This window comes from Haliotis rufescens, unplaced genomic scaffold, assembly GCF_023055435.1.
Source record: "Haliotis rufescens isolate VD_foot unplaced genomic scaffold, xgHalRufe1.0.p SCAF_23, whole genome shotgun sequence".
NCBI classification, from domain to species: domain Eukaryota; kingdom Metazoa; phylum Mollusca; class Gastropoda; order Lepetellida; family Haliotidae; genus Haliotis; species Haliotis rufescens.
In genome coordinates, this window is record NW_025963924.1 from 5,589,933 (window position 1) to 5,617,787 (window position 27,855).

At 39.6% G+C, this 27,855-nt stretch overlaps 1 protein-coding gene across 2 annotated transcripts in view; it reads right to left on the reverse strand.

Moving 5' to 3' along the window:
• LOC124146585 (cortactin-binding protein 2-like) overlaps positions 1–27,855 on the reverse strand; it is a 75,992-nt gene that overhangs the window by 13,361 nt on the left and 34,776 nt on the right. For both annotated transcript variants that reach the window (XM_046516938.2, XM_046516937.2), the window contains exons 7-15: positions 9,847–10,077; positions 8,969–9,068; positions 7,779–7,929; positions 6,000–6,197; positions 4,657–4,774; positions 3,246–3,545; positions 2,308–2,403; positions 1,180–1,256; positions 109–195 (exon numbers count right to left, since the gene is read on the reverse strand). In XM_046516938.2, the coding sequence (XP_046372894.2) occupies positions 109–195; positions 1,180–1,256; positions 2,308–2,403; positions 3,246–3,545; positions 4,657–4,774; positions 6,000–6,197; positions 7,779–7,929; positions 8,969–9,068; positions 9,847–10,077 (1,358 nt within the window). The remainder of the gene's footprint in view (positions 1–108; positions 196–1,179; positions 1,257–2,307; positions 2,404–3,245; positions 3,546–4,656; positions 4,775–5,999; positions 6,198–7,778; positions 7,930–8,968; positions 9,069–9,846; positions 10,078–27,855) is intronic.

Sequence of the window (27,855 nt, forward strand, 5' to 3'; positions counted from 1 at the left end):
CTCAAATTTGAAAAAAACTTTTTCTTTTTTTCCCCCTTCAAGATACCTACCAAGGGCACATAGATTGGAACCCTGGCTTACAAAGGCTGTCAGTTTGGGTTAGCTTACCGCTATGCACTGCGCCAGTCTCTCTGTGAGGTAGGATTTGCCACTGCCTGCTGGGCCATAGAACACCACACTCTTGTATTGTTCCAGCTGAAACAGGGGAGATTACTGACATTGACACACTAGCAATCAATAATGAGTGGTGTTACAACAGTTTGTTGTTTAATGGTACACTCAGCTGTGGGACAGCGACCTGTACCAGGTAATCTATGCCGTCAGGGTACATACAAGGACATGTACCAAAGCACCGAGCCTGACCACCTGATCAATTTGGTCACCTGTTTCGACCAGCAAAGGTAGCTACAGACCTATTCTGACCCGGACTCGTCACCGGGATATACCATATACCAGCTATATGACAGCGGTCTGTAAATAATCGAGTCTGGACCAGACAATCCAGTGATTGACATCAAGAGCATCAATCCACACAATTGGGAAACTATGACATGCATCAACCAAGTCCATGACCCTGGCCACCCGATCCCGTTAGTCGCCTCTTACGACAAGGATAGTCGGATATAGAGAGAGAGAGAGAAGGGTACATATATCTATTTGGAAGTTTAGTGTCACCTCTAATATGACATACATACATGTATGTTTGTGTTCTTTTTCAAAAATGCTCTAAACAATTTCATATTATTCATTGAGCATGGTTTTACGGCACTTTTAGCAATATTCCAACAATATCATGGCTGGGGAGACAAAAAATAGGCTTCACACATTGCACCCATGTGGGTGTGACGAGCAAATGCTTTAACTACTAGGCTACCCCACTGCCCCCCATCCTCCTCAGCGTAGTCTCTCTCAACTTGTTCCTCCCCATCTAATCCCAAATAGTAGTGATAACCAAATTGAAGTGTCTGACAAAGTTTAACAAAGTTTAATTATGGAATCAAGTCCAATAATTATTGTGAACAAAACACTTCCAGCGTGGCCTTTCATGTGTGACCTACATGTTCACAGATATCCAATCAAAATGAATAAAATTGGGTCAACTAATCGACATGTACATATGCATGCACATCGCTGAGGAAAACCCCGTAAAAACCAAAACCAAAATCCCAACAAACTTACCAGTCGGAGATAGTTCCTGATGGTGCTGAGAGGGTACAGGGTGTCAAACGCCACTGATACAGAGGTGTCCTCACTACCTGTCAAACCAAACACACACACATTACCACCAATAAGGCTAAGAAAATAATGGTCTTGATTCTCAGGTGCTGCCCGCATCATCATAAAGTCTGTCGCACGTTTCTTTTTAAATTCCCTTTTTTTTCCAAATTAAAACATCCTTATAATAAAAACAATGGCGGCAATAGGAGTTTGTATGCCTGTCTATGTAGGGAGGCCCTTTCCCAGGTAGATGGTACAAAACTGTTTATCTGGTTTGATGAAGCAAAGAAAAAATTAAATTGCTCATCTCCTCCTTTCAGAGGAGAAAACTTGTTTAGAAGCAGGGGCTGAAAAAATATCTTGTCCTTATAACAAAAGTCCCACAACCCAAAATACTACCCACCCCCTGAATATTAAATTCTGGGTCCCTTCATTAAGCATGTCAGTTGGATTATTCAGAGTACTTAGACTATTCTAAGTATAGAGATTTACCGTATTTGACAATATATTGGCAAGTGAACAATCCCAATTAGCTCCCCTTCTGATTGATCAATGTACACTGTAAGATTTATTTATTCACGTATAATACGCACTCGTGTGTTATATGCACCCTTAATTATTGGCAACTTAATTCTTGAAAAGTATATTTGTCGTACATTTCAGGCTGTCAGCAGAAACCACGAAATTTATCTTTCAACTGTTTTTTTCACCAAAATGATATTCTAATAAGAGCCCCCTATTTCTAATTTTGAGAGCGCCCTGGGCGCTTATTACGTCAAATACAGTTAATCTGATTTAATCTCACGATCAAAATGAAAACAAGAATGATGGCATTATATTGTGTTTGGCAAATTTGCAACCTTCGCTAATTTATGCATTGACTGACTGTTTATCGGCTGATTCTGGGATTCGAACCAATGTTTGATTTATCCTAACATACCTCAGGGAAGCAGCCATTACTGACCCATTTAAAATTAAATAACACAAGAGAAACAACTATCCAAAATAATCTCTACAGATGTTGACAGGTGCCCAAATTTGGTGTATATTAACAGACAGCCATCCAGTGGTGGGAACCTGAGTACTTACTGCTGAGTGTAATACTGAGAGTGTTGGAAGTGTTGTTGCACACAATCTCAAACGGCAGCTTGTCACAGGGGCTGCCCGGACTCCACTCATAGTAACCTGAAACATTATGTACCGGTACTTCATGACAGTCTGTAACCATGGTAGCAGAATTGTTTTTTTACATTTCCACACCATAAAATGGAACATTAATTAGTCGAGGTGAAGTGAGGTGAAATGGGGTTTAACATCGTGTTCAAGATTGTTGCACTTATATAGCGATGTGCATGTGTGTGTGTGTGTGTGTGTGTGTGTGTGTGTGTGTGTGTGTGTTTGTGTGTGTGTGTGTGGGGTTGGGGGGGTTGGGGGCTGCTTGTACTCATCCGGTCAAATGCAGACTGTATAGTGCTAGCCCAGTGTAACATGAATACCCCACAAAGACACAGTATAATGACTCCAAGCCAACCAGTCCTTGTTTGACCGAGCACCAGACAGGGTACCAAAAAGCACCATCTTTTAACGTCTTTGTCTTTTGGTATGACTCAGCTGGGGATCGAACCCCCAACCTTCCACTCTCTGGCAGACGCTCTATCCACTAGACCACAGGGGCAGTCCAAGGTACAAGGAAAAGTACTACAAAGAGTAGTTCTAAAGTCGATAGTCTTAGAGCTAATTCTTAACATGCATTGATGATGGTGAGGTGGGATTAAAACCATTCTGAACAGTATTTCAGTTGAATCATGACTTGCCAACCTCACTCCAAGTGAAGGTTGTAGACATTTGAGTCTGGTACTGAGAAATCAAAATAATTTATCGGGGATAATTCTAACCTATTTCAAAACACATCCTGACACAGCAGAGGGATGCAACTTGAACAGTAAGATTTGACACTTAGACCCTATTATCTGTTAGTGTTTCAGTGCACATCCACACACAACACCAGCGACTCCTTGGATACTTACTGATTTTGAAATGTTTAATACTGGATGTGCTGAGTCCCAGCGTGTAGCCCGAGTTGTCTGTGGGGGACTCGGGCTCCAGACGGTTAATCTTGCGAGTGCGCAGCCCCGTGTCGAGCGTGGTATAGTAAGACTCCAGCAGACTACAACACTTCTCCTCCAGCGTGCACCAGTTGAGGAATGGCGTCACCTCCACTGTCCCGATCATGTAGTGATGATGGCTGTCAGGATCACTCTCTGATGGAGCCATCTTGGGGACATGGAGCTCAACAATTACTGAGATTATGTGGTTGTTGTTGGAACCTGGGATGACAAAGAAATGGGGCGAGTGAGCGAGTATGGTTTTATGCCACTTTTTGCAATAATCCAGAAGTATCACAGCGGGGGACACCTGAAATGGGCTGACACATTGTACCCATGTGGGGAATTGAACCCGGGCCTTCGGCGTGATGAGCGAACGCTTTAACCGCTAGGCAGCCCCACAGCAACGTAAAAGAAATGGTGGACAGTAAGTAGCTGTTGTTCTTTTATTATTAGAATGAAAAAAAATAATAGTCTTGTTTCTCAGGCACTGCCTGTATCACCATAAAGTCTGCAGCACGTTTCCTTTTTATTTACATTTTGAAAATTGAAAAAAAAAAATCCTTATACCTAAAAACAAAGCGATCCAATATAGAACACAGTTACTTCCCTTTACATGGCTCGTGTTAAGTTCATGGTAGCAATAGGAGTTTGTAAGCTTGTTTATTTCGGGATGCTTGTTTGTTATTTTGTTTATGTTAATGGTACACAAATGTTCATTTGGTAACATACTAGCTTGAACAAGCAAAAAAAACCAACAAAACAACGTCCCACACGCACTATATCTTCAAAAGTCATTACCTGAGAACCAATTCTTTTTTAAGCCTTGTTATAGTATACATGTATAAACCACAGATATCCAGGTACAAGTATCTGCTCAAATGCGGTTATTTGTTCCCTGACCAGTGGATTTGTTTGCATTCCAGTTATCATTCTCAACACCCTGGGGAGTTTCCCTTCATTTCTTCAGAATAATAGATGGAGAAAACTGCAAAATATTCACAGACTTCAGTCATGAATTCTGTATCTTGAAAACAAATTGCTGCGAAGATCTCTTTTCACAGTGCATACTAATCATGTTGACTTATATTAAGGAACCATAACCAAATCACTTGACATGTCTCCAGCACATATGTACCATTATGCTAATGTTTACTAACAACCACAAAATGTTTCCCAAACTATTTCCATTCATCTTTTCATATTAAGTGTAGCCTCCTTCCCCACCTTATATTTTCAAAAAAGAGATTATCAAACTGTATCCATGCTTGCTAGTGTAGACTTTGAAGGACACAAGGATGGACTGGACTCAAGCTGAACCAGCATACTGTACCTGTTTGGTTGAGATAATCTTTGCACAGCTTGGAGGCTACACTGAAGGCCGACCTCCCGAGCCGGTCCTTCTTCTCCAGATCCAGGTTAGTATGTTCCATCAGCAGTTGCAGACAGTCCTAGAACACACAGACAGTCATACAAGTTGCAGACAGTCATACAAGTTGCAGACAGTCCTAGAACACACAGACAGTCATACAAGTTGCAGACAGTCCTAGAACACACATAGTATTACTAGTTGCAGACAGTCCTAGAACACACAGACAGTCATACAAGTTGCAGACAGTCCTAGAACACACAGACAGTCATACAAGTTGCAGACAGTCCTAGAACACACAGAGTCATACAAGTTGCAGACAGTCCTAGAACACATAGGCAGTCATACAAGTTGCAGACAGTCCTAGAACACACAGGCAGTCATACAAGTTGCATACAGTCCTAGAACACATAGGCAGTCATACAAGTTGCAGACAGTCCTAGAACACACAGACAGTCATACAAGTTGCAGACAGTCCTAGAACACACAGACAGTCATACAAGTTGCAGACAGTACTATAACACACATAGTATTACTAGTTGCAGACAGTACTATAACACACATAGTATTACTAGTTGCAGACAGTCCTAGAACACACAGACAGTCATACAAGTTGCAGACAGTCCTAGAACACACAGACAGTCATACAAGTTGCAGACAGTCCTAGAACACACAGAGTCATACAAGTTGCAGACAGTCCTAGAACACACAGTCATACAAGTTGCAGACAGTCCTAGAACACACAGGCAGTCATACAAGTTGCATACAGTCCTAGAACACACAGGCAGTCATACAAGTTGCAGACAGTCCTAGAACACACAGACAGTCATACAAGTTGCAGACAGTACTATAACACACATAGTATTACTAGTTGCAGACAGTCCTAGAACACACATAGGATTACAAGTTGCAGACAGTTCTAGAACACACAGAGAGTCATACAAGTTGCAGACAGTACTAGAACACACATAGTATTACTAGTTGCAGACAGTCCTAGAACACACAGGCAGTCATACATGTTGCAGACAGACCTAGAACACACAGACAGTCATACAAGTGGAAGACAGTTCTAGAACACACAGACAGTCCTAGAACACACATACAGTCATACAAGTTGCAGACAGTCCTAGAACACACATAGAGTACCAGAAGTTTCGGGATTCCCAAATTACGGCTACAGAGTTAATTCCCTTGACAGATATGGTATTTCGCCATATTAAACAACCCACTCCAACCCCTGAATATACATGATACATACAATACAAAACATTCCGCTACACATTGGTGTGGACAAGCATGTGACTGACCTCTTTCTCCAGGCAGGCCGCCATGTGAGCCAGCGTCCAGCCACCCTTGTCGGCCACGCTGACCACATGCTGGAGAGATTCTGTCTGGTCCTCCGAGTCGGCCATGATGCCCTGACGTTTAATACTGTGTTGCAGGATGAGCCTGAGACAGCCTATATGGCTGCCTATCACAGCAGTGTGTAGTGGGGTCAGTCCGGACTGCCAAACAACCAAACACGTCAACGATAAATATCTGCATTTACAGGGCCAATGAAACCTGTGCAGACCTCAAATTAAGGATAGTGGAGGGTACCTTGTCATAACAGTAGGGTAAAAACTTAACCGACAGTGCACCCCCTTAATCTGAATAGTATTATCATCTATATCAACATCTTCCCAAGGCAAGGGAGTTAACTGACTGTAAAAGTCCAGTTTCCACCTTTGCCGAACTAGGTTGCAATTTCTAGGCTCGACCAATATTATTTGCATTTGCTTCAAACAAAATGGTTGCACCCAGTCAAGACGATCTGATCAATAATCAAGATCTATATTGAAATAAAACGGGTCTTACCCGTTGTTAGGGGCATCAAATCACGTGAGCACCTCTACAAAAACATGAAATATCTTGCCTTGCCCCAGGAAGATGCTATATTAACAAATATCCTGTACCTGTCATCATCGATGCTGTCCTTTGAAACATATATTTACATTCCTAACAGTTCATGTTTGGAATGCAGGATTTCTGAATCAACAGTCCAAAACACAACCTGGTTGACAGCAACGACTTCTTGTAAACTTGGCAGAGGGAATATGGAGAATTACACGCAAGAATAGCACACACTGAGCGTCGCTACATGTATTGTAACATAAATCAAGCCTCTCACGACAAGCAGTCACCTTTCTCGGCAAGCATGGGTATTCCTACCCGGATCTTCACGGGTACATTAGTCAGGTATCACGATATCTATCAATGCATGAGGTACCCATATTGTGATTCTCCCAATGTATCATGTCTCCATTCTATTTGGATACATAACCTGTACCCACCATAGCATTCCCACATCATGATAGAAAGAATATAACCTGGACAGTGCCAATTTACCAGTAATTCCTCAATACTACCGAAGTTTATTCTCTTAAAACTGGAATATATATGAACAGAAAGAATGAACAATAAACCTACTGGTTGTTAAACAGCAGAAAGCTATTGATAAGGCCATAGCATATATTTCTCTGGCGTGAAAAAGTGATGTCAATAAAAAGCAGATTTTAGTGCTCGGCACCACTACACTAAACATCTGAGGTCATCAGGGCACGTCAGAACGACATACTGCAAATTTTGACCAATGAAATGACGAACAGGAAGTTGACATTAGACAATCAGAAAGCAGCTTTCTCAAGCATTACAGCATTAGATCAAAATGGCGACCTCCATTCCAGACAACGCTTTGAAAAATATTTTGACAAAGTTCTCGATTCAAAATTTGAAACTGAAGAAAACTGTAGTTCAGAATGTCCCATGTTAACCTTCATGATTAAAAAACACATTCAGAGATTCATTTTTGTGACCTCACGAGGGACGCTGATTGGTTGGGTGAAAGGTTGTTCTGATATGATCTGATGTTGTCCTCAGACCTTTGTGTAGTGGTAGGGAGCTCTGAGATCTGATTTAAATGAGATCCAAAATCGGTACCAAAATAAATCCTGAAATTGGCTGTTATTTTTCACTGAGAATGTCAAACATCTTTCAGTCCAACTTCAACCAGTATTTGTGATTGCCCTCCTCCACTGCGTACCCACCATGTTTGTGACCAATGGCCGGGCTCCATGTTCCAGCAGCAGACGGCAACATTCATCATGCCCCCTGGTGGCAGCGAGGTGAAGTGGTGTCTCATTGGTCTGATTGCCAATGTTCACCACTGCAGCTTTGTTCAGAAGAAGTTTTAGGCAGCTGAAAAAAACATCATAATCATCATCATCATCATCATCACCACCACCACCACCACCACCACCACCACCACCACCACCACCACCACCACCACCACCACCACCACCATCAAGGTTCTTGGTTTACTGATTTATTTGTGCAAAATCCTGGTCAGTAGACATGGTAGGTGGGAAGAAAATAAAACAAAAGGATATTTCAGATTATTCTGAACATTTGGTTGGTTGTTTGGTTTGTTGTTTTACGCCGCACTCAGCAATATTCCAGATATAGGACGACATGCATCAACCAAGTCAGCGAGCCTGACCACCCAATCCCGTCAGTCACCTTTTACAACAAGCATAGTCGCCTTTTACTGCAAGCATGCTGAACATTTGGACATATTGCCGAAGAGTTCAGCATTAGGTAAGCCTATCTCATTCATTAACATAGACTAACATTTAGTTCAAGAAATACAGTTTTTAAATCACAACACAATCTACAACATACAAATTAAAATCCAAATTGAGCCCAGAACAATGCTTAAGAGCTGAGGCAATCTAGACTTGCGAAATCATTCTAGACTTGAGATGGATTCATTTCTAAGTTAATTCTCTGGAGTCAGGGAGGTGAGGTGAGGTGAGGTGAAGTGGGGTTTGACGTTGCTTCAAAGATTATTGCACTTATATAGCGACGTGCATACATTGTACTAGTCCGGACTAATGCAGATTTTATCGTACTGCGATACCGTGCTGCAGTTTAACATGAATACCCCACTCAGACACAGAATACAGTCCTCGTTTTAGCCCCATTAATGCCGAGCACAAGGCAGGGTACCAGAAAGTACCATCTTTTAAAGTCTTTTGGTATGACACGGCCGGGGATCAAAACCCAGACCTTCCGCAATCCAGGTGGACACTCTACCACTCTACCACGGAGGCAGTGAGGGTCTGGGAGACAGACAATGCCTACAGCATAATCTTATTGTACACCTAAGTTTGATCTTTCCACATTTGTTGTGAGTCAGGGGAATCCAGACGATCCTGTCTGCGTGATCTCCACTCACCTTGTATGACCGTTTGCAGCAGCTAGGTGTACAGGACTCAGGAGGTCGTCCCGGAGAGCGTTTGGGTTACCTCCCTTGTCCAACAGAAACTGTAAACAGTCTGCAACAATAGTTTCTTATATTGAAACTGACTGATAAGCACTCATTGATCGGGTAACACATCGGCAATACTTCACAGGTTTACATACACTACATTCTTCCATCACCCTGGATTACATGAGACCGCTTTGTGGTGTAGAAGTGACAGTGTCTTTTTATAGTACGTTTATGAAATCGTAACTCATGGACGTCAAATGTTTGTTTGTCTGTAAATAATCGAGTCTTGACCAAACAATCCAGTGATTGTCATCATGCGCTTCAATCTACACAATTGGGATATGATGACATGCATCAACCAAGTCAGTGAGCCTGACCAACAGATCACTCAAGTCGACAAGCATAGTCGCCTCTTACGGCAATCCTGGGTTGCTAAAGACCTATTGTCTACCCGGATCTTCATGGGTCCCTCGTCAAATGAGCCCTCCTGTATGAACATTGTGCAAACCCTCTTTTAAGATTCAGATGCTGCCTTTCACTGTTTTGCACAATAATATAACTAACTTAATAGGTCTCATATTAGATCTGTATAATAACTAGAGTCATCAGAAGATGACAACTCCCCCCAGCCCCACAATAGCAAAAGGCACCGATTCAGGCCCTGGTTAATACATGTACCAAGTTTGGATGCAAAATCTTTCACGGTTTTCAATTCATGCTCCGTAAATGAAATACGGATGGACTGACGGACAGACAAACCAGACGATGACTATATAGCCCTGCATTATATACCGGGTGGATAAAAAAGGAATGTGTCATGGTAACAAAAACGGATGACTTACGTTCATGTCCCCCTTCGGCAGTGCAGTGAATAGGGGTAGTTCCGTCCTTCATCGGTAAATTCACATCAGCATCTCGTTCTACTATAAGCGTTTTGAGAAGGTCAAGGTCACCACATGCAGCATGTTTGTGTACAGGAGAGTTTTTAACGATGTCGACAGTACAGGTGGAGGATGGGGAGGGGGCAGATACTGGCAACGTTAGACTAAATGAATCACTCGGACTTGCTTCACCTGCAGACAGAAACATTACAGATCATGAGACATCCTGGCAAAACATTCTACAGACAACGTTAGTGATTTATTGACTTGATTACCGCCATGAATATATACAGTTATGTCATTGCATGTAGATGTAGGAGGAAAGCCCGAAGTGATTCAGGCCCAAGACGTTTACCACTTTGGTGAAACCTATGAACACAAGCATTGTGCTGACAAACCTAGAAACCTAAGGAAAATCTGGGATATGCATCCAATCATAGATTTTTGGTATGCCCAAGGGACACAACTCTGAGTGAGTATGATTTTACACTGCTTTTAGCACTATTCCAGCAATATCACGGCAGGGACACCAGCAATGGGCTTCACAAATTGTACCCATGTGGGTATGAGCATCCACTTCTTTGGCATGACAAGCGAACGCTTTAACCATTAGGCTACCCCACAGCCCCAACTCTGCATGACAAATTGTGGTGCCTTTGATATGATCGGTACTTAGATGATGACAATACTGGAGAGGTGCTTCAAAATATCAAACCCTGGTGGGATTCCAGGAATGAGTCTCTAGTGCACGATGTTTGTCGTGGGAACTGACTAATGAGGACAGCAGCCATTGTGACCATCTGATTCCCATTTGGTCAGCTACTATTACAGCATGGATACTGGGGATTTATTCTGCTTTGAGTACCACAGGATTCTAGGAAATTAGTGAGTGTGAGTAAGTTGGGTTTAACGCCGCTTTTAACAGTATTCCAGTTATGTCACGGCGTGTCGGCTTAATGTGGGAGGAAAGCCCGAAGTGATACAGGTCTCAGACATTTACCACTTCGGTGAAACCCAAAAGCACGGGTATGGTGCTGACAAATCTTGAAACATAATCGGGGCAAACCGGGATTCAAAACCCACAATCATAGGTTTCTGGCGTGCTCAAGGGACGCAACTCTGCACAGACGGCTTAGACGACTGGGCCACCCGTGCCCCCTCGAGAAAATAAGATTCCACTTACAATTATATGCACAAGATCAAATTTGTCATGTATCACATCATATAATTCATAATTGTATTACTCAAAAGGCCATGAGTTAATAATGTAAGTAAGTGACATGACATTAAAACTTGGTCTCGACTTATTTAGAGATTTGGTTGACACACGCAAGATTCTGACATAAATATCACTGGTGGCTCGGCTATCAGTACATAGCTGTATGTGGCTCTCATATTTAATTGTTAGACCTTGAACAGGATAAAAAATAAGTCATCATGTAAACATAAAAAAATAAACTTGTGTCATTAATTAAAATTACATGTCTTGGACATTATAGCTTGAATGGAAAACAATTGTTTATAAATTTAGAAATATCATTCCATGTTATCAACTTATTCAATATTATACATATAATATCATAATATTCATAAAATCGCCTCAAAGAAATGGAACATCAGATTCATAAGATTCTGTAGCTCACTTGTATCTTTAAATATTTGGATCATTATAGATTAAATTTAAAAATCTTTGAAAGGGTCAAAACACAAAATATACCATAAAATATTATGTTTCCAAAAAAAAGAAGACATACTAACTGAATAAATGATATTTTCAAAATTGCTGCTATGACAGTCATGTTTAAAATTGAATCGTAATATATTACCATTATGCTGACTCGCTATTGTTGTTTCAGTTAATAACAAGCCATGAATTTATTGGCCATTCTGAATGTGCATTTTAACAAGAAAAACTGACGCAGCTATAGGTCATTATGGAAACTATAGCAACAATATATATATCAACTGTAACATGGATGGAGAAATCACTCAAATCAACAGACTTGAGTGATTTCTCCATTACATATAAAGTTCAGCATCCTAGTTCCATCAGTTCGTAGTAAAATTACAGCCAGATGGATGCACAGACAACGCCACAAGCACACATAAACCTTGGGTTCAGGTGAGCTAACATTTATGCCAAAAAACATGAAAAAGAGCATGGAAAAACTCAAACCATGAAAACAATGCAAAACATGTAAAACAGAACTTCGCAAAATTCAAAATGTGTAAACAAACAAAGAAACAAGTAACAAAGAGTTAGCATTCGAACAGCATAGCAAGACTCCCATCTTCTGCCGGGTCCAGCAATATGGACGACAATCCTTAAACATTTACAGAGCTCCAGATAACATTTTGAACAATTTTAATTGGCTTTTAACATAATAGACCAACATATTTTTTCACTCATCTATTCAGAACTCTATTGGGTTTTTCGCCAAAAGAGTGAACATTTTAAGATTTAAAAAAAAAATAATTATGTTTTAGATGTATATAACCATGATAACTGTTCCAAATATACAGGCTTGACTCGGAAAATACCTTAGCTCGTAATTGTGTTTCGGAAATTAGCTCCTTTGTACGCATGCTGAAAAATCTTCATTTGGTATATATGCGTGCTGTTTTTATACATTTGAGTTTTAAATTTAATGGATGCGTTTTATATACGCAAGTTAATTGAAAGTAGTTGGGTTTTGAATAGTTTGGGGGGTATTTTACGCAAATACGCTGCTTATCTGTAGCTCTGATTTATTCATAAAATGCCACAAACTGGCTTAACTGAAAAATATCTTGATGATCCAACTTGTCAACATTTCCCACATTATTCCATCATGTCCATCAACAATGAACACAAGTGAACATTAGTTTGCAAGTATATCTTCCCCTAACTTATTCATTCAAAAATCTTTTTTTTCAAATAATCAAATGAATACTGTAATACTGCTAATAAATGGAACTGAAAATAATATATTCGCTTTATGTTTACATGTTATCAAAATGAATAAATAGGATCTCAAAATAACTGTAATTTCGTTCATTACCAACAAGACAGGGCATATTTATTTGTGAAAAGCAAAACAATTTACTACATCGTTCAAATTAATATTGTAGGCCAAACAATATTCATTACCGGTTTTACTGGTCTGCAGGGAAATAATCATATTTAGTAAGATTTTAGCTCAGTTTACGGTCACATAGACACTGAATGTTAAATGTCTCACAATTGCTCTTCCAAAGACTCTATTGAAGCAAAAGATACTAAATATGAAAGTTTAAAGTTTATAAAACATCCCGGGACCTGTGAGGATTCTGGGTAAGGTAATTTAAGCGGGAATAAACGAATAAATGTCAGTCTCGGTGACTTGGCAGATTGCATGTCATCATGTGAGAAGAAATCCTCATGTCAATCATTGGATTGTCTGATCCAGACTGAATTCAGACCACTGTCACAGCCGGAATATTGGTGAGCGCAGTTTAACAAACAAAACAGTCTGATATCCAAGTTTGTCTTTTTAGAGGAAATATGGTAATGCATCGAGGACTGTGATGAACACTTCCTGCTCACACCTGCACATAAACCTGTCTGGATCTACATGCAGGAGTTGCACTGTATAAACATGTAGTTTAATACCACCTAATATCCATAACCACCGCTCGGTACATCCCATCCTTCTAACACCAGTGAACCCAACGACTCTGGCAGTCCCTGAGGACATGCTTCTCCTGGTTGGAACTTGCCCTGATGTGTCTAGCAGAGACTAAATGGGGAACAAAATCTGGGTAAATGGCCAGGCTATATATTCCTCTGGCTGCTGCTGCCTGATCTTTGCGTGTACTCTGTCTGCATATGTATCAGGATCCCAAATCTTGATGTTTATGGCAACATCCATGGCACAACCATGTACAGGAGTATAATAGGACACACATTTTTGTTTTTGTTGCAAATTATGTTAACAGATTTGTTTACGTCAGTCACATGTTTTTGTTAGTTTCAGATTTATTCTGTTATGGTTACAGATTTTTTATGACATGGTTACCGAATTTTTTTTGTCTCAGTTGCAGATTTTTAATGTAATATGCTTACAGATTTTAATTTTTTTTATGTAATACAGTTACAGGTTTTTTATGTAAAGGCTAAAGATTCTTTTTTTGTTATGGTTAAAGATTTTCTTTTGTACTGTTACAGATTTCTTACGTTATGGGTACAGATATTTACTGACCAATAAGTTAGGGTAGGTCAAAATAAAATTATGATAAAATTATGATAAAATTATAATAAAATTTAAATTTAAATTAAAATCAAGTAGGGAAGTTTTCAAAAGTAAATTAGCTTAAAGCCTTAAGCCACATAAAGTGAATATTTCAGAGATCAAAAGTTTCTAGCCAGTCACAGCTGTGATGAAGGATAACACTGAACTTGAATATACATTGTTTTCTCCTATCTCTGGAGCAATGGTTCCTGTACATTATTCTGCATGGAGGGCTTTGTGTAGGATCACCAGCACTGAATGGCAGACATGATGCTAATGCTCCTACAGTAATGAACACTAATGAGGTCACAGCGACCTGATGCTCCCCGGGTGCTGTAGACACTGCTATCATTTGCTATGGGGGTTACATCCTCACAGTGGTTGTAACCCAACGCTGTCACTGATGCCGCCCCTGACACAGTCGTATTGCACAACCACTAGACAGGGTGATTAACTCACATGTACAGCATTGTGTACCGAAGATTGGGTTTAAGATTTTTAAGTAGTTTTTATCTGGCGGTACATGCTTACCCAGAGCATTGAAATAGAAGCTTTTATATTTTCATTAAGCTGGCATATTAAAGGGTTTTCTTTTCAGATTGAATATAATTTACTTTATTGGTATCAGTTATATTCAACAGACTGAGTTTTATGCCACATTTAGCAGTTTTCCATCCCTATAACAAAGTGTCACATCAACAATGGAATTACACATTGAACCATGTTGTAAACAAATTGGGTCTTTGTGACAAGCCCATGTTTTAACTTAATCATTAGGTTACCCTACCACCATTAACAGAATACAATTTTTGGGTTATCGACTGTATTAACAATTGTATGAATCACACTTAAATACTATGTTTGTGCTTCCATCTTAAATAGGGCCTAGGGTTTTAGATATCTTTCTTAATATTGTTCTTAGAAAATAGATCAATTTTCCAAAATGATATCCCATCTTCTAAGGTTTATTTTCATGTGTTCTTCATGCTAACTGATCTAAAGTCAATCGTGACAATGTTCATTTTGACAAAACAAATGTTAACCAAGAAATATATTGTGAGAAAAATATACCGATACTTCATTGGCATTAGTTAGGAAAGTAAGAAATACCCTCACAGTAGCCATTTTCAAAATAGTATCCCAAAACTCCCCGATAATCTTTACACATACCGTATTATTCGACGTAATAAGCACCCTGCTCTAATAAGCACCCATGGCAGTATTTGCTAATATATTGGCTAGTGAACAATCCCCATCAGCACCCGTTCCGATTGATCAACGTACACAAGACTCATTTATTCGTATATCATATGTGTGTTATATGCATCCTTAATTTGGGGAAATTAAATTCTGGAAAAATATATCTGTCGTACATAAACATTTCAGGCTGTCAGCATAAACCATGTAATTTACAATCTTTCACCTCTGTTGTTTTTCACCAAATTAATATTCTAATAAGAGCCCCCTATTTCAACTTGTGAGAGCGCCCTGGGCGCTTATTACGTCAAGTATGGTAATTTCTTCATTCCTACTTCATCTCCATCCTGATAATATATTTTTATCATGACAACAATAAAATTGAAAAGAGAGTTTGCAACTAACGTGGCTATATCCCCCGCCCCTGTTGCAGAATTTATGACATACCCGGTAATTAAATCTAAACAAACCCTAACCTTTTTTAACCGAGGTGGAACTTGTCATGGAAATTGTAAAAAAAAGAAGAGTTTGGAACCTAAGTCCATCTTGCTGCCATGGAAACGTAAAAAATAAAAATTTCTTAATAGCAAAAGGCACCAGTTCAGCATGTACTTGACAGACCTGCAAAGTTTGATGAAAAAATATTGAACGGTTTCTGAGTTATGCGCCGGAAACGAAATGTGACGGATGGACGTACGGACAGACAGAGCCTGTTTTTCACTGTCATGAAATACTGATGTCAGTACTGGCATGGAGTGCAGTATTCAATACTATCGGTGCTGAGAGCAGTGTCCTTGACAACCCTATACCACTGTTACCGACATACTTACTTGCAGCCAAATAACAGCATGGCAAGCTGCCCAAAGATCCCCATGCACTCACACACAAGTAAATAGGTGTCTTGGCTCTAAGACATGGACTTAATTGTATGCGGAACAGTTTTAGATTACCGGTACTTTGAGGCCTGTTTACGGTACATTAACAACTTTCTTAATCTTAATTTATAATTTCCTGATTAAAATCTGCTTGCATACTGGTCAAAGTTAGGCTCATATAAATATGCTAACATGGGGACTGCAACCCAGTGCAACCCATGGCAACTTAATGCAACCAGGAACAGGTGATGGATTTTTGGGGTCTGTCTGGAATCTCCATTCAGACATTCAGACAAAATGCTGTTTCCCCATACCTCATGGTTAGGTTTGTTTTGCTTTGTTACCATCAGAGGCCTGCACTGTGAATCATTGTTAAATGCAATCAAACAAAATTTATATTAAGTTACAAATTAATTAACAGGAAAAAGTTAAAATATTAATTATTTTCATAATCAGTCTGTGTTTGGTGAGGGTCAATTCCTGGCTTATTAAGATATGTTTTTAACCAACTTTAAGCCGTCGCATACATTTTCTGGGGATAAGAGGAGGGGGGGAGGGGGAGGCAGACAGTTAATACCTTGGTCACCCACAAGCAGGTGAGGTGGCAACAAACCAAGGATCATAATCAGGGTAAATGTGGGATGCAAACCCCCAACTGGCATGGCCTGGGACACAACTCAGAGAGAATTGTGGAGCCCTATTGGCCACCCATGCCCTCCCAAGACAGCCACAATGTAACCCAGAAATCTGGAACACTGGCAGGGATTTGCTTGAGACAAATGTCATAAAAACTTTTCATGATTTTTGCAAATAATGATAGGACAGTCTTCTATATCATCACCAAAATTTTAAAATATCTTTAGCGAATATTTTGGGAACAATAGTCAATGTCCTGCAAAAATTAACCGATTTGAAAGAGTCTGTGATCCAGAATGTTTTCTCCAAGCAATAATTATCAACAGGTTCTTGCATTGGAAAGACAGTATTGTCTTCTGTACACAAAACGTTCCAAGACTCTGCATCGTGGATACACCTAATGCTGGCAGCAGAACAAATTGACATTACTGAGTCTAAGGCTGCAGGGTTCATAACTGACGTAGGTCTGCTAGTTCAAGACTAGCAATATTCAGGAATGACATTTTCTTATGTACCGCTTTCACCATGAGGTAGATGGCAAAAATGTAGCAGATGTTTTTTTGACTAGTGAAACCTGGTCAAGGTTAGGTTCCTTCAATTCACACTATCAATTCAGTCACTGGTGTAAAGCCAAAATAATCATTGATGGTTCAATGTCTGTCTTATCAACTTGTGCCTCCTGGCTACTACCGTATTCGACGTAATAAGCGACCAGGGCGCTCTCAAAATTAGAAATAGGGGGCTCTTATTAGAATATAATTTTGGTGAGATTAAAAACGAGGTTGAAAGATTGTATATTTCGTGGTTTATGCTGACAGCCTGAAATGATATAAAAGAAGAATCTGTGTGTTTTATACATGATAGATATATTTTCCAGAATTTATTTGCCCATAATTAAGGGTGAATATAACAAACGAGTGCGTATTATACACAAATAAATAAGTCTTGTGTACATTGATCAGTCGGAAAGGGGTGCTAACTGGGATTGTTCACTTGCCAATATATTAGCAAATAATGCTGTGGGCGCTTATTAGAGCGGGACACTTATTACGTCGAATACAGTAAATGTATAAGAAGCTCACCTTATTCAAACTCATTATATAAACATGTTTCTTAAGAACATGAAACAAAAAACATGTACCTTGTACAAATAATTTACAGGAAGAGACAGATAATTTAATTGGCAGACGGTGTTGTGCAGTCTTGTTAAAAAATAAAATGATCAAAAACTTTTATTGAAATTAATCAAACCAAGGTAACTATAATGCATCCAAAAAGAAATTCAATGCTAAAAGTGATCAAAGTTATCCGTAAACAAAGTTTCAAAGATGTACCTTTCACCCATTCCTTGGCTCATCCATACTCGCATGTATCAGCTACACAAGACTGGCTCTCTCCTGCAATTTGATTGGTCCGATTTCTTACTCCTGAAGGACACTGACCAATGGTCAGAGCCGATTCAAAGCAAGCCTGGTTATATAGGTGTACACTGGTTATGTAATGCCTTGATGTGATTTCATCAGTGTAGTGTTAAGTAATTTGAGAATATTTTGTCCAAATTTAATAATTTTGAATTCAAGAATTATAATAAATATTGTGGAAACATAATTTATTATAATTCTGAGACTCGTAATAATGGTACTTACTTTCTTCTCAAACCAACAAAAAACAGTTAAAAACATTGTTTGAAGCAGAGAGCGTGACATACGATTTTTTCGGGGTGCAAATTTCATTGCCTCTGACATCCATCAATAAAAATGTCATTGAGTTATAATGCTGCGTAATTTGTAAATGCTAGAACTTGGAAGTACAGAAAGAGTTTTCTTGTGTATTGGACTTGATTTCGAATGCTGAACTCATAACCTGGTGTAACACCAGTTCGCAATAACCAGGCTGCATAATGAGGACCTGAAATGTTTAGTTTTAAATGCCTACACATATGCTAAGAATTGCATATTAATCCATGCAAAAATAAAATTCCACATGATCTACACATGCCACATTGAAAGATTACAAAAACAGAATTTCACTATGGAGACAAAAATATAACAACAGAAAACACTGGAATGATTATTTTCCAAACAGAGGTAAACCAAAGGGAGGCAACTCTTATAAACAAGGGGAGACAACTGAATTAGCAACAACATCGACTGCACAACACACACTGCACATTACATAGGACTGACAACAGAGGGTTAGAACTGGAAATGGTCAATCAAGTGTTTACCTGCAAAATATAATTATTTTCTAACAAATGAAGTCTAGTAGTTCAATAATATATTTAGGGATGAAGCAAATCTGAAGTTCAAATTGTTGATATGGCACAGATTGTCACTAATGGGCATCAGTGCGAAAGCTCCACACAATTCCTTTCTGATTATGGTATCAATAGGATTTGACCTTGACATTAAAGGTGGAACATATGAGTGAGTTGGGTTTAACGCCGCTCTTAACAGTATTCCAGTTATATCACGGCATGTCAGTTTAGCTTGGGAGGAAAGCCCGAAGTGATGCAGGTCTCAGACAATTACCACTTGGGTGAAACCGGCGAGCTCGGGTAGGGTGCTGACAAACCTAGAAACATAATCGGGGCGAACCGGGATTCGAACCCACAATCATAGGTTTCTGGCGTGCCCAAAGGACGCAACTCTGTACAGCAAATTGAGGCCTGGTACATGTGAAATAACTTTCATGATGACATGACAGGATCAACTTATCTTCACTTGCAGAGGTAGATTATTTGAATGCAACACAGCAACCATGGCACGATACTGAACATGATAACCGGTGTTCAAATTAAGAAGGTCCTGGGGTCATTAAGGTTTTGCCCCTGAAACTTTTCAATCAACATTAAATGTTTTAACATTAGGGTCATGACAAGGGCTCCTTGACATACATGCTTAATTTTGAACACCGATAACACAACTGATCAAGCATAGAAAGATACCACAACAACACTGTTGAACATCTATCACCCTGCAAGCATATTCAAAGCATTAACATTACTCAGTGCTTTCAGAACAGAGTATTTAAATTGAGTACTGCTTTACAATTTTCAGTACCGGTAATCTCGCAGCAATGGAGCCACAAAAAAAGAGAATCAAAGCCAAGTTTTGTTCATGGTAAGCAAAACATGGATTACTGCATCCTGTTCCTTGTGATTGTCACTTACTCCTATTCTTGAACATTGACTTATGCTAGGCATAGTTCTAAGACACATAACACACATTCTTAAACATGGGCTATTCTAATAGCTTTATGATAGTCATAGTGCTTTGGCGATCACCACTACCAGTAGCTTAGCCATACCGCCAATGCTTTTACAAAGACAATGTTCTTAGTTCTAAGACTATGGAAAGAGTGAGTGAGTATGGTTTTACGCCGCTTTTAGCAATATTCAAGCAATATCACGGCGGGGGACACCAGAAATGGGCTTCACACATTGTACCCTTGTCGGGAATTGAACCTGGGTCTTCGGCGTGATGTGCGAACGCTTTAACCACTAGGCTGCCCCGCCGCCCCATAAGACTATGGAGGAACTTCATTCCTTCAAAATAGTGTACTATGTACCCATTTCATTTTGCTGAATGGTCCTGCTTTCTTCATGCTAAATATGACCATCACAACTCCCACTCCCTCAAAATATGTCACAAAGATGATTTGTGATACAATGACCTGTCAGTGATCAGTGAGGATGGTTTTACGCCACTACACAATATTCCAGCAATATTAAGCTGGGGAACAACAGAAATGGGCTTCACACATTGTAACCATGTCGGGAATCAAACCCAGGCCTTTGGCACAACAAGTTAATACTGTAACCACAAGGCTTCCCCTGTCAAATCTGTAAGGGTAACTTATTGACTTGATATTTCACCTATTAGTGAGTATGGCTTGACGCTGCTTTTAGCAATATTCCAACAATATCACAGCAGGGGACACCAAAAATGGTTCACACATTGTACCCATGTGGGGAATCTAACTCGGGTCTTTGGCGTGATAAGCGAACGCTTTAACCACAAGGCTACCCTACAGCTTATTTCAACTACCGTATTCGACATAAAAAGCGCCCCGTTCTAATAAGCACCCACAGAGATATTTACTAATATATTGACTCGTGAACAATCCCAATTAGCACCCCTTCTGATTGATCAATGTACACAAGACTTATTTATTCCCGTATAATACGCACTCGTGTGTTATATGCAACTTTAATCATGGGCAATTAAATTCTGGAAAAATATATCTGTCGTACATAAACATTTCAGGCTGTCAGCAAAAAACACAAAATTTATCTTTCAACTCAACTTTTTCACCAAAAAAATATTCTAATAAGAGCCCCCTACTTCTAATCTTGAGAGCCCCTGGGCGCTTATTATGTCAAATACGGTATTAAACAAATGGATAACTTCAAAAAGACAATTCAGTTACACAAAGTTCAATGCCCATACAAACAGGGGAGATAAGTCATCAGAAGCACTGTAGCACAAGTTATCATCTCTCAGCATATTTAGCAGAAGCAGATCCAAGCACAACTATCAGGAGTAAGAGGTAAGCAGACAGTTTGTGCAACATAACATACATGAACAAATAACGAACTGTGAAAATGATTACCGTATTCACTGTATTAAGCACCCTTCTCCAATAAGCGCCCCGGCCAACTTCTAGACCAATCTGGAATCGGTCTTTATAAGCGCCCCCCGAAAGGCCAAAACATAACATGACAGTCCATATATTATGGTGTATATTACACATTTTTACCAAAAAAATCAAAAGCACAGATGGTTTACATAATTGTAACTGTTATCAAAATCTTTTACCTTGATCAAAATTTGTTCACAACCGCTCGGGCTCTGAAAACAAATTGAACTAGTTGTGTATGGTTTTAAGAAGCACCCCTTGTCAATTTTCTTAGCACCCAGGGTGCTTTTTACGGCAAATACGGTAAGTGTGCATGGGAAGATGTGGAACAGTTGATGAAATTAGGGGAAGTCGCTAAGACTTATACAATATATACAGGCAACTAGGGTAAGACAATGCAACTACACATGGTAATCGGTGCCTCGACCAGTGGCTGAACATACAGATTTTACTATGAGTGACGATCCAATCCATGGTATTACGATCAACTGGTGATTTACAATATCTATTTTATATCCTTATATAGTGATCAATATGAGTGAGTGAGTTAGTAAGTTGGGTTTTACAACTCTTTGAAGAGAATACTAGTTTTTTCATGGCGTGTCAGCTTGATTTGGGAGTGAGTGAGTGAGGTGAGGTGAGGTGAGGTGAGGTGAGGTGAGGTGAGGTGAGGTGAGGTGAAATTGGGTTTAACGTCGTGTCCAAGATTATTGCACTTATATAGCGACGTGCATGCATGTGTGTGTGTGTGTGTGTGTGTGTGTGTGTGTGTGTGTGTGTGTGTGTGTGTCTGTGTGTGTGTGTGTGTGTGTGTGTGTCTGTGTGTGTGTGTGGCTGCTTGTACTAGTCCGGACTGATGCCGATTAATAGTGCTAGCCCACTGAGATACCATGCTGCAGATTAACATGAATACCCCACTCAGAAACAGTATACTGACTCCCAGCCGACCAGTCCTTCTTTTAGCCCCTTAATGCCGAGCGCCAGACAGGGTAACAACAAGTACCATCCTTTAACGTCTTTTGGTATGACGCTCCCGGGGATTGAACCCCGGACCTTCCACTCTCAGGTAGGACGTTCTACCACTAGACCATGGAGGCGGTCGAGTGAGTGAATGAGTGAGTGAGTGAGTGAGTGAGTGAGTGAGTGAGTGAGTGAGTGAGTGAGTGAGTGAGTGAGTGAGTGAGTGAGTGAGTGAGTGAGTGAGTGAGTGAGTGAGTGTGGGGTTAATGCCACTTTGAACAGAATTTATTTTTTATCGAAGCGTGCCAGTTTCATGACAAACCTAGAAACATAATTGGGGTGAACTGGGATCCGAACTCAGCAGTATGAGATCCAGTTGGCAGAGTGAACAGGCATAATGGGGCACAGACAGATGTTCGATGGATTCATGAACAGAACACAGAACTTCATGATTGACTACTACTGACACCAGTGTTTGGAACATTCAGCTTGATATGTGCAGTGTATTTCATGATATATGTGGTGTATTTCATGAGATATCCCCAATCTTCAACAGGACATCCTGTCAGAATTAGCAAAATGAACATCAGATTTAATTATGCCAACTGTCTTTCAGTCACTCGTTACCTGGTACTGATAGGTCGAGAGCCCAGGTGATTTGTGTTATGCATGTGTCATCAGACAATTGCCAAATATGGGTCGTGACATGATATAACAGGTTTGTTTTCTTTTTAAACCATGGCTTCATCATGTGACAGGGTAGTGCTACTTTGTCTGTTTCCCTTTTGTCATGTCTGTCAAATGATATTCTAATGGGGAGGTTTTTTTAATATACTATGGAAAGATATACGAGAACAGTTCTTATCAGAATTTCTGTCATATTAAGTCATATCAGCTGGATTCGGGAGGGAAGCCCAAATGGAGTAGACCAAGAATACTAATGTTGGGACAAATTTAGTATTCTAAGAACTGATCTGCACATCCTGGCGCAGCCAAGAAATATAACTCTGCTCCACAACTTACCCTCAAGTTATGGTCAAGCTCATTCAAGGGTGACAATTCCATATTTCGGCAATAGTATCACTGCAATATGTATTAATAAATACATTCCCAATATTCACATAACATACCTCTGCAGATCCAGGATTTTGAAAAATTTGGGTCACAAAAACATATGACAGATTGACATGTCAGCTGTCTGAAAACAAGAGATTCACCTTGCACCTCTGTATCGTATTTCATCTCACCAGTGATCTGAGAAGCTAATGTGAAATGTGACTGTCCCCTAACGTTCTGTCAGTAGTATGGGTTACATGTGTAAGCTTTTATACTGTCAGAGTGAGTGAATGAGTGAGTTGGGTTTTATGCCGCTTTTAACAGTATTCCAGTTATATCACGCCGTGTCAGCTTAATGTGGGAGGAAAGCCTGAAGTGATGCAGGTCTCAGACGTTTACCACTTGGGTGAAACCCACAAGCACGGGTATGGTGCTGACAGATCTAGAAACATAATCGGGGTGAACAAGGATTCGAACCCACAACCATAGGTTTCTGGTGTGCCCAAGGGACGCAACTCTGCACAGCGAATCGCGGCGCCTTAGACAACTGGGCTGCCGTGCCCCCTTATACTGTCAGAATGTCGTGAACAGTTTAATTCTACAGCTACTATCCTTGAGCATCTTGGTAACAAAAAACTAGAATCTGGTGAGTGTGATGTGTGCTTGCTGGTGCCATGGTGTCATGTTACCTAGGAGTCTGGTTGCGAGGTCTACTCAAATTGGATACATGGACCAAGCACATTGTTCAGAAGATTAACCACTCTTCCATCATGAATCAAAATAGCTTAATGTTTTGAGAAGCTTCTAATACTGTAGCATTAATCACTTGTTATACCGTAATTCCCATTTTAAGCACCCTGCTTCAATTAGTACTCACTGACGAGCCCACAAGTAATCTTTAACAAGTGCCCCTAAGAAGACCAAAAATTTATATGAGACCCAAATTTCTTGATAAATTACAGATTATTTTACAGTAAACACAGCAGTAAGGAAGGAGTAGACAATTGCTAAGTAACTATTACCAACAAATTCAGCTTCAATGTTTGAAGTAAATTTGCTCTCTTTAGCTCTACCTCTTGAGAAAAAATGACCATGTGTATGCCTGATTAAGCACCATCTTGGCAATTTTCTTAGGACCCAAGGTGCGTTCTATAGTGAATAAGGTTTAGGCACAGATAACTAGACATGGTCCCCAGGGCAAGTGAACAGTACTTCGTTGTATTAAGTTCCTGCACTCCACAGGACACTTTTGTGATTAGTGTTAACTACACTAAAATATACTATAGTACAATTTCATTCTATACAAGTAACCTAAAATGATGCAACCCAATAACATCCGCAGGGTTCACTCTAGGAATTTTCTGAGATGGGATTTTCATGTGAAAATTTCAAATATTCCAGAGGTACGCCCATAAAGCACAATGGAAAAATACCCCACTGTATTTGAAAATGTGGGCCTTTTTTCAAATTTAGAGCCTAAAGCCCATGGCCTACCATAGAATTATCCCTGCATCTGCAGTTCCTGTATGTCTTCTGTTTTTGCTTTTGTAATGTCAGACTACAATGGCCAACTGAGCTTGGAATGTGAAATTTCTAGATTATTGAGGTCCAGTTACAGTCCCGCCCATCAAGAGTGTCAAATGGAACTACCATATTCGACATAATAAGCGCCCCGCTCTAATAAGCACCCACGGCGATATTTGCTTATATATTGGCTAGTGAAAAATCACAATTAGCACCCTTTCCGATTTATCAATGTACACAGGACTTATTTATTTGTGTACAATACGTATGTTATATGCATTCTTAATTATGGGAAAATAAATTCTGAAAAAAGTATATCTGTCGTATATAAACATTTCAGGCTGTCAGCATAAACCACAAAATTTACGATTTTTCAACTCTGTTGTTTTTTCTCCAAAATGATATTCTAATAAGAGCCCCCTATTTCTAACTTTGAGAGCGCCCTGGGCACTTATTATGTCGAATAGGGTAAGTGCATTATGACCTTCCCATCATAACAGTACTATACCTCATCCAACATTCAATATTATAATTTTCAGAATCTAGGGCCAAGATACAGACTTCAAAGAGTAACCTGAAAACCGTTACAGATCAACAACTATTTATTTCCTATGTGGCAGTTAGATTTCATCTTTTTATTTTTGTCTGAAACCGAAACTTGTACACTGAATGATGTAAGGGGTTGACAGCAGAAAATGCTGTTTTTCAAGAATGCAGCCGAAGAACTTGCTTTTCAAGTTTCATTTTTTAAAAGTGTATAAATCTCTCAGTGCAATGTGACACAAGATCCATCTCCGCCATCGTGACACCACATACTTTGCACTGACGTTTGGAACAACATCCGGAACATGTCTAAATGTCTCGCTTGTCAACTAGTGAGAACTGTACATTTCGTACTTGCCCGAACAATTTCTTTTTAGGTTGAAGATCAAAGATGCTGCAGCACCAGAATACATGATGTTTATAGGGTCTGTGCTTTTTGCAATATGGACAAAGGAAATATTTTGTCAACATGTTGAAGAGACATTGAGTTATCTGAACCAACCTACTCCTACTCATTCATTGAATGGTTTATTGATTGATTCATTTATTCAACACCCCAAGATCTGCACAGGGTCATTTTGGCAAAGGCCAAACATTCCTCCTCGCCACCCTTTTTGAAACCTCTCAACTTATATTTTTAGTGATCCATAATTTTTTCAGACAATCAGGGATGAGAATGGGTGTATGTCTTTTCTTTCTTTTTAAAAAAAAAACACACTAAAAATTAGACAGGGTTCTGGGGGACCATATCATTTATATGTATATTGCAATGGCATGTATAACAAAAACAAGCACTTGATGTAACAAAATTTGTGGAATTCCGCAGAAAATTCTCATCCCTGCATGATACAAATACTATTTGTGACACACTCCCCACCCCAAAAATCCATATAATTTATACAAATCCTTGAACTCAAATCTTGTACTTGGAATATTAGGTTCCATTTTGTAAAAGAATCTTCGATGTGCGCAAGATTCAGCAATTTATTAATGTAAATCAGAACCAACATTACTGGTAATGGGTGTACAATTATCAAATTGCCTTAACAGCATTTTGATTGATGTGATGCCTGTCAGAAGTCATCACAAATCTGCTCTAAATATCAAGATGCTACATTTCGAATTACTTTTTTTTAGCTATAAATACACTGGAGAAGCTTTTTACAGTTGGCCATAAGACAAGCATGGTGTGACTTATATATGAATATTGCATGATTCTGGCTGATTAACAGTGATTGGCATATTTGTTTCAGGCATATACCAGTGATCAATAAGCATGGCTAACGTCAGTTGCAGAGCCTGAGGCAGGAGGCTACGGACACAGAACAATGCACATACCAGAATAATTGATTGCATCAACTTAGCATGCTGTAATAGGAATGAAAGTGCCAAGAGGTTCTATTATGGTAATACGGTGGTAGCTCTTGTATGTTATTGCTATAGCTGCTTGTCTTGGAACACACTTCACTTGCAGTGATGTCAATGTAATTTCTTTTTATGGTGTCATCTTCATAATGTTTTAAACATTGATATTTCTTTAGAGGAAGAATAATGAGGTTACTTGGAGGCTGTGGTGATTTCATAGGGGAATATGGTGGGTGAGTTAGTGAGTGAGGTCGGTGGGATGTTGTCTTGAAAATTGTTTTGATTTAGGATGGTGTGTATGATGGGTTAATGTTCTTGTGAAAGTCCAAAGTAATAGTCATAGACATGTAGTGTGAAAATGAGAATGATCTGCCTTTAGCAATGTAGCAGACATCATGAGAAGGTACACCATGGCAGGGGAAGACATTGGTCAAATCCAACTGGTCTGCAGCTCATTTCAGACTTGTTGCACTGGTGAAATAACTCAATTCTTAGAGAAAAGATTGTCTGGACTTACAGTAATGTTGAACTAAATGCCATGTCTATCCCTACATGGTACAACAATGACACATGCCAGGATACACCTAGATACAACACTGTATACCAGTATACACCATTGTACACCAGGATACACCTAGATACAACATTGTACACCAGTATACACCTAAATACACCATTGTACACCAGGATACACCTAGATACAACATTGTACACCAGGATACACCTAGATACAACATTGTACACCAGTATACACCTAAATACACCATTGTACACCAGGATACACCTAGATACAACATTGTACACCAGGATACAACACTGTACACCAGGATACACCTAAATACAACACTGTATAACAAGATACACCTAGATACAACACTGTACACCAGGATACAACACTATACACCTAGATACAACATTGTACA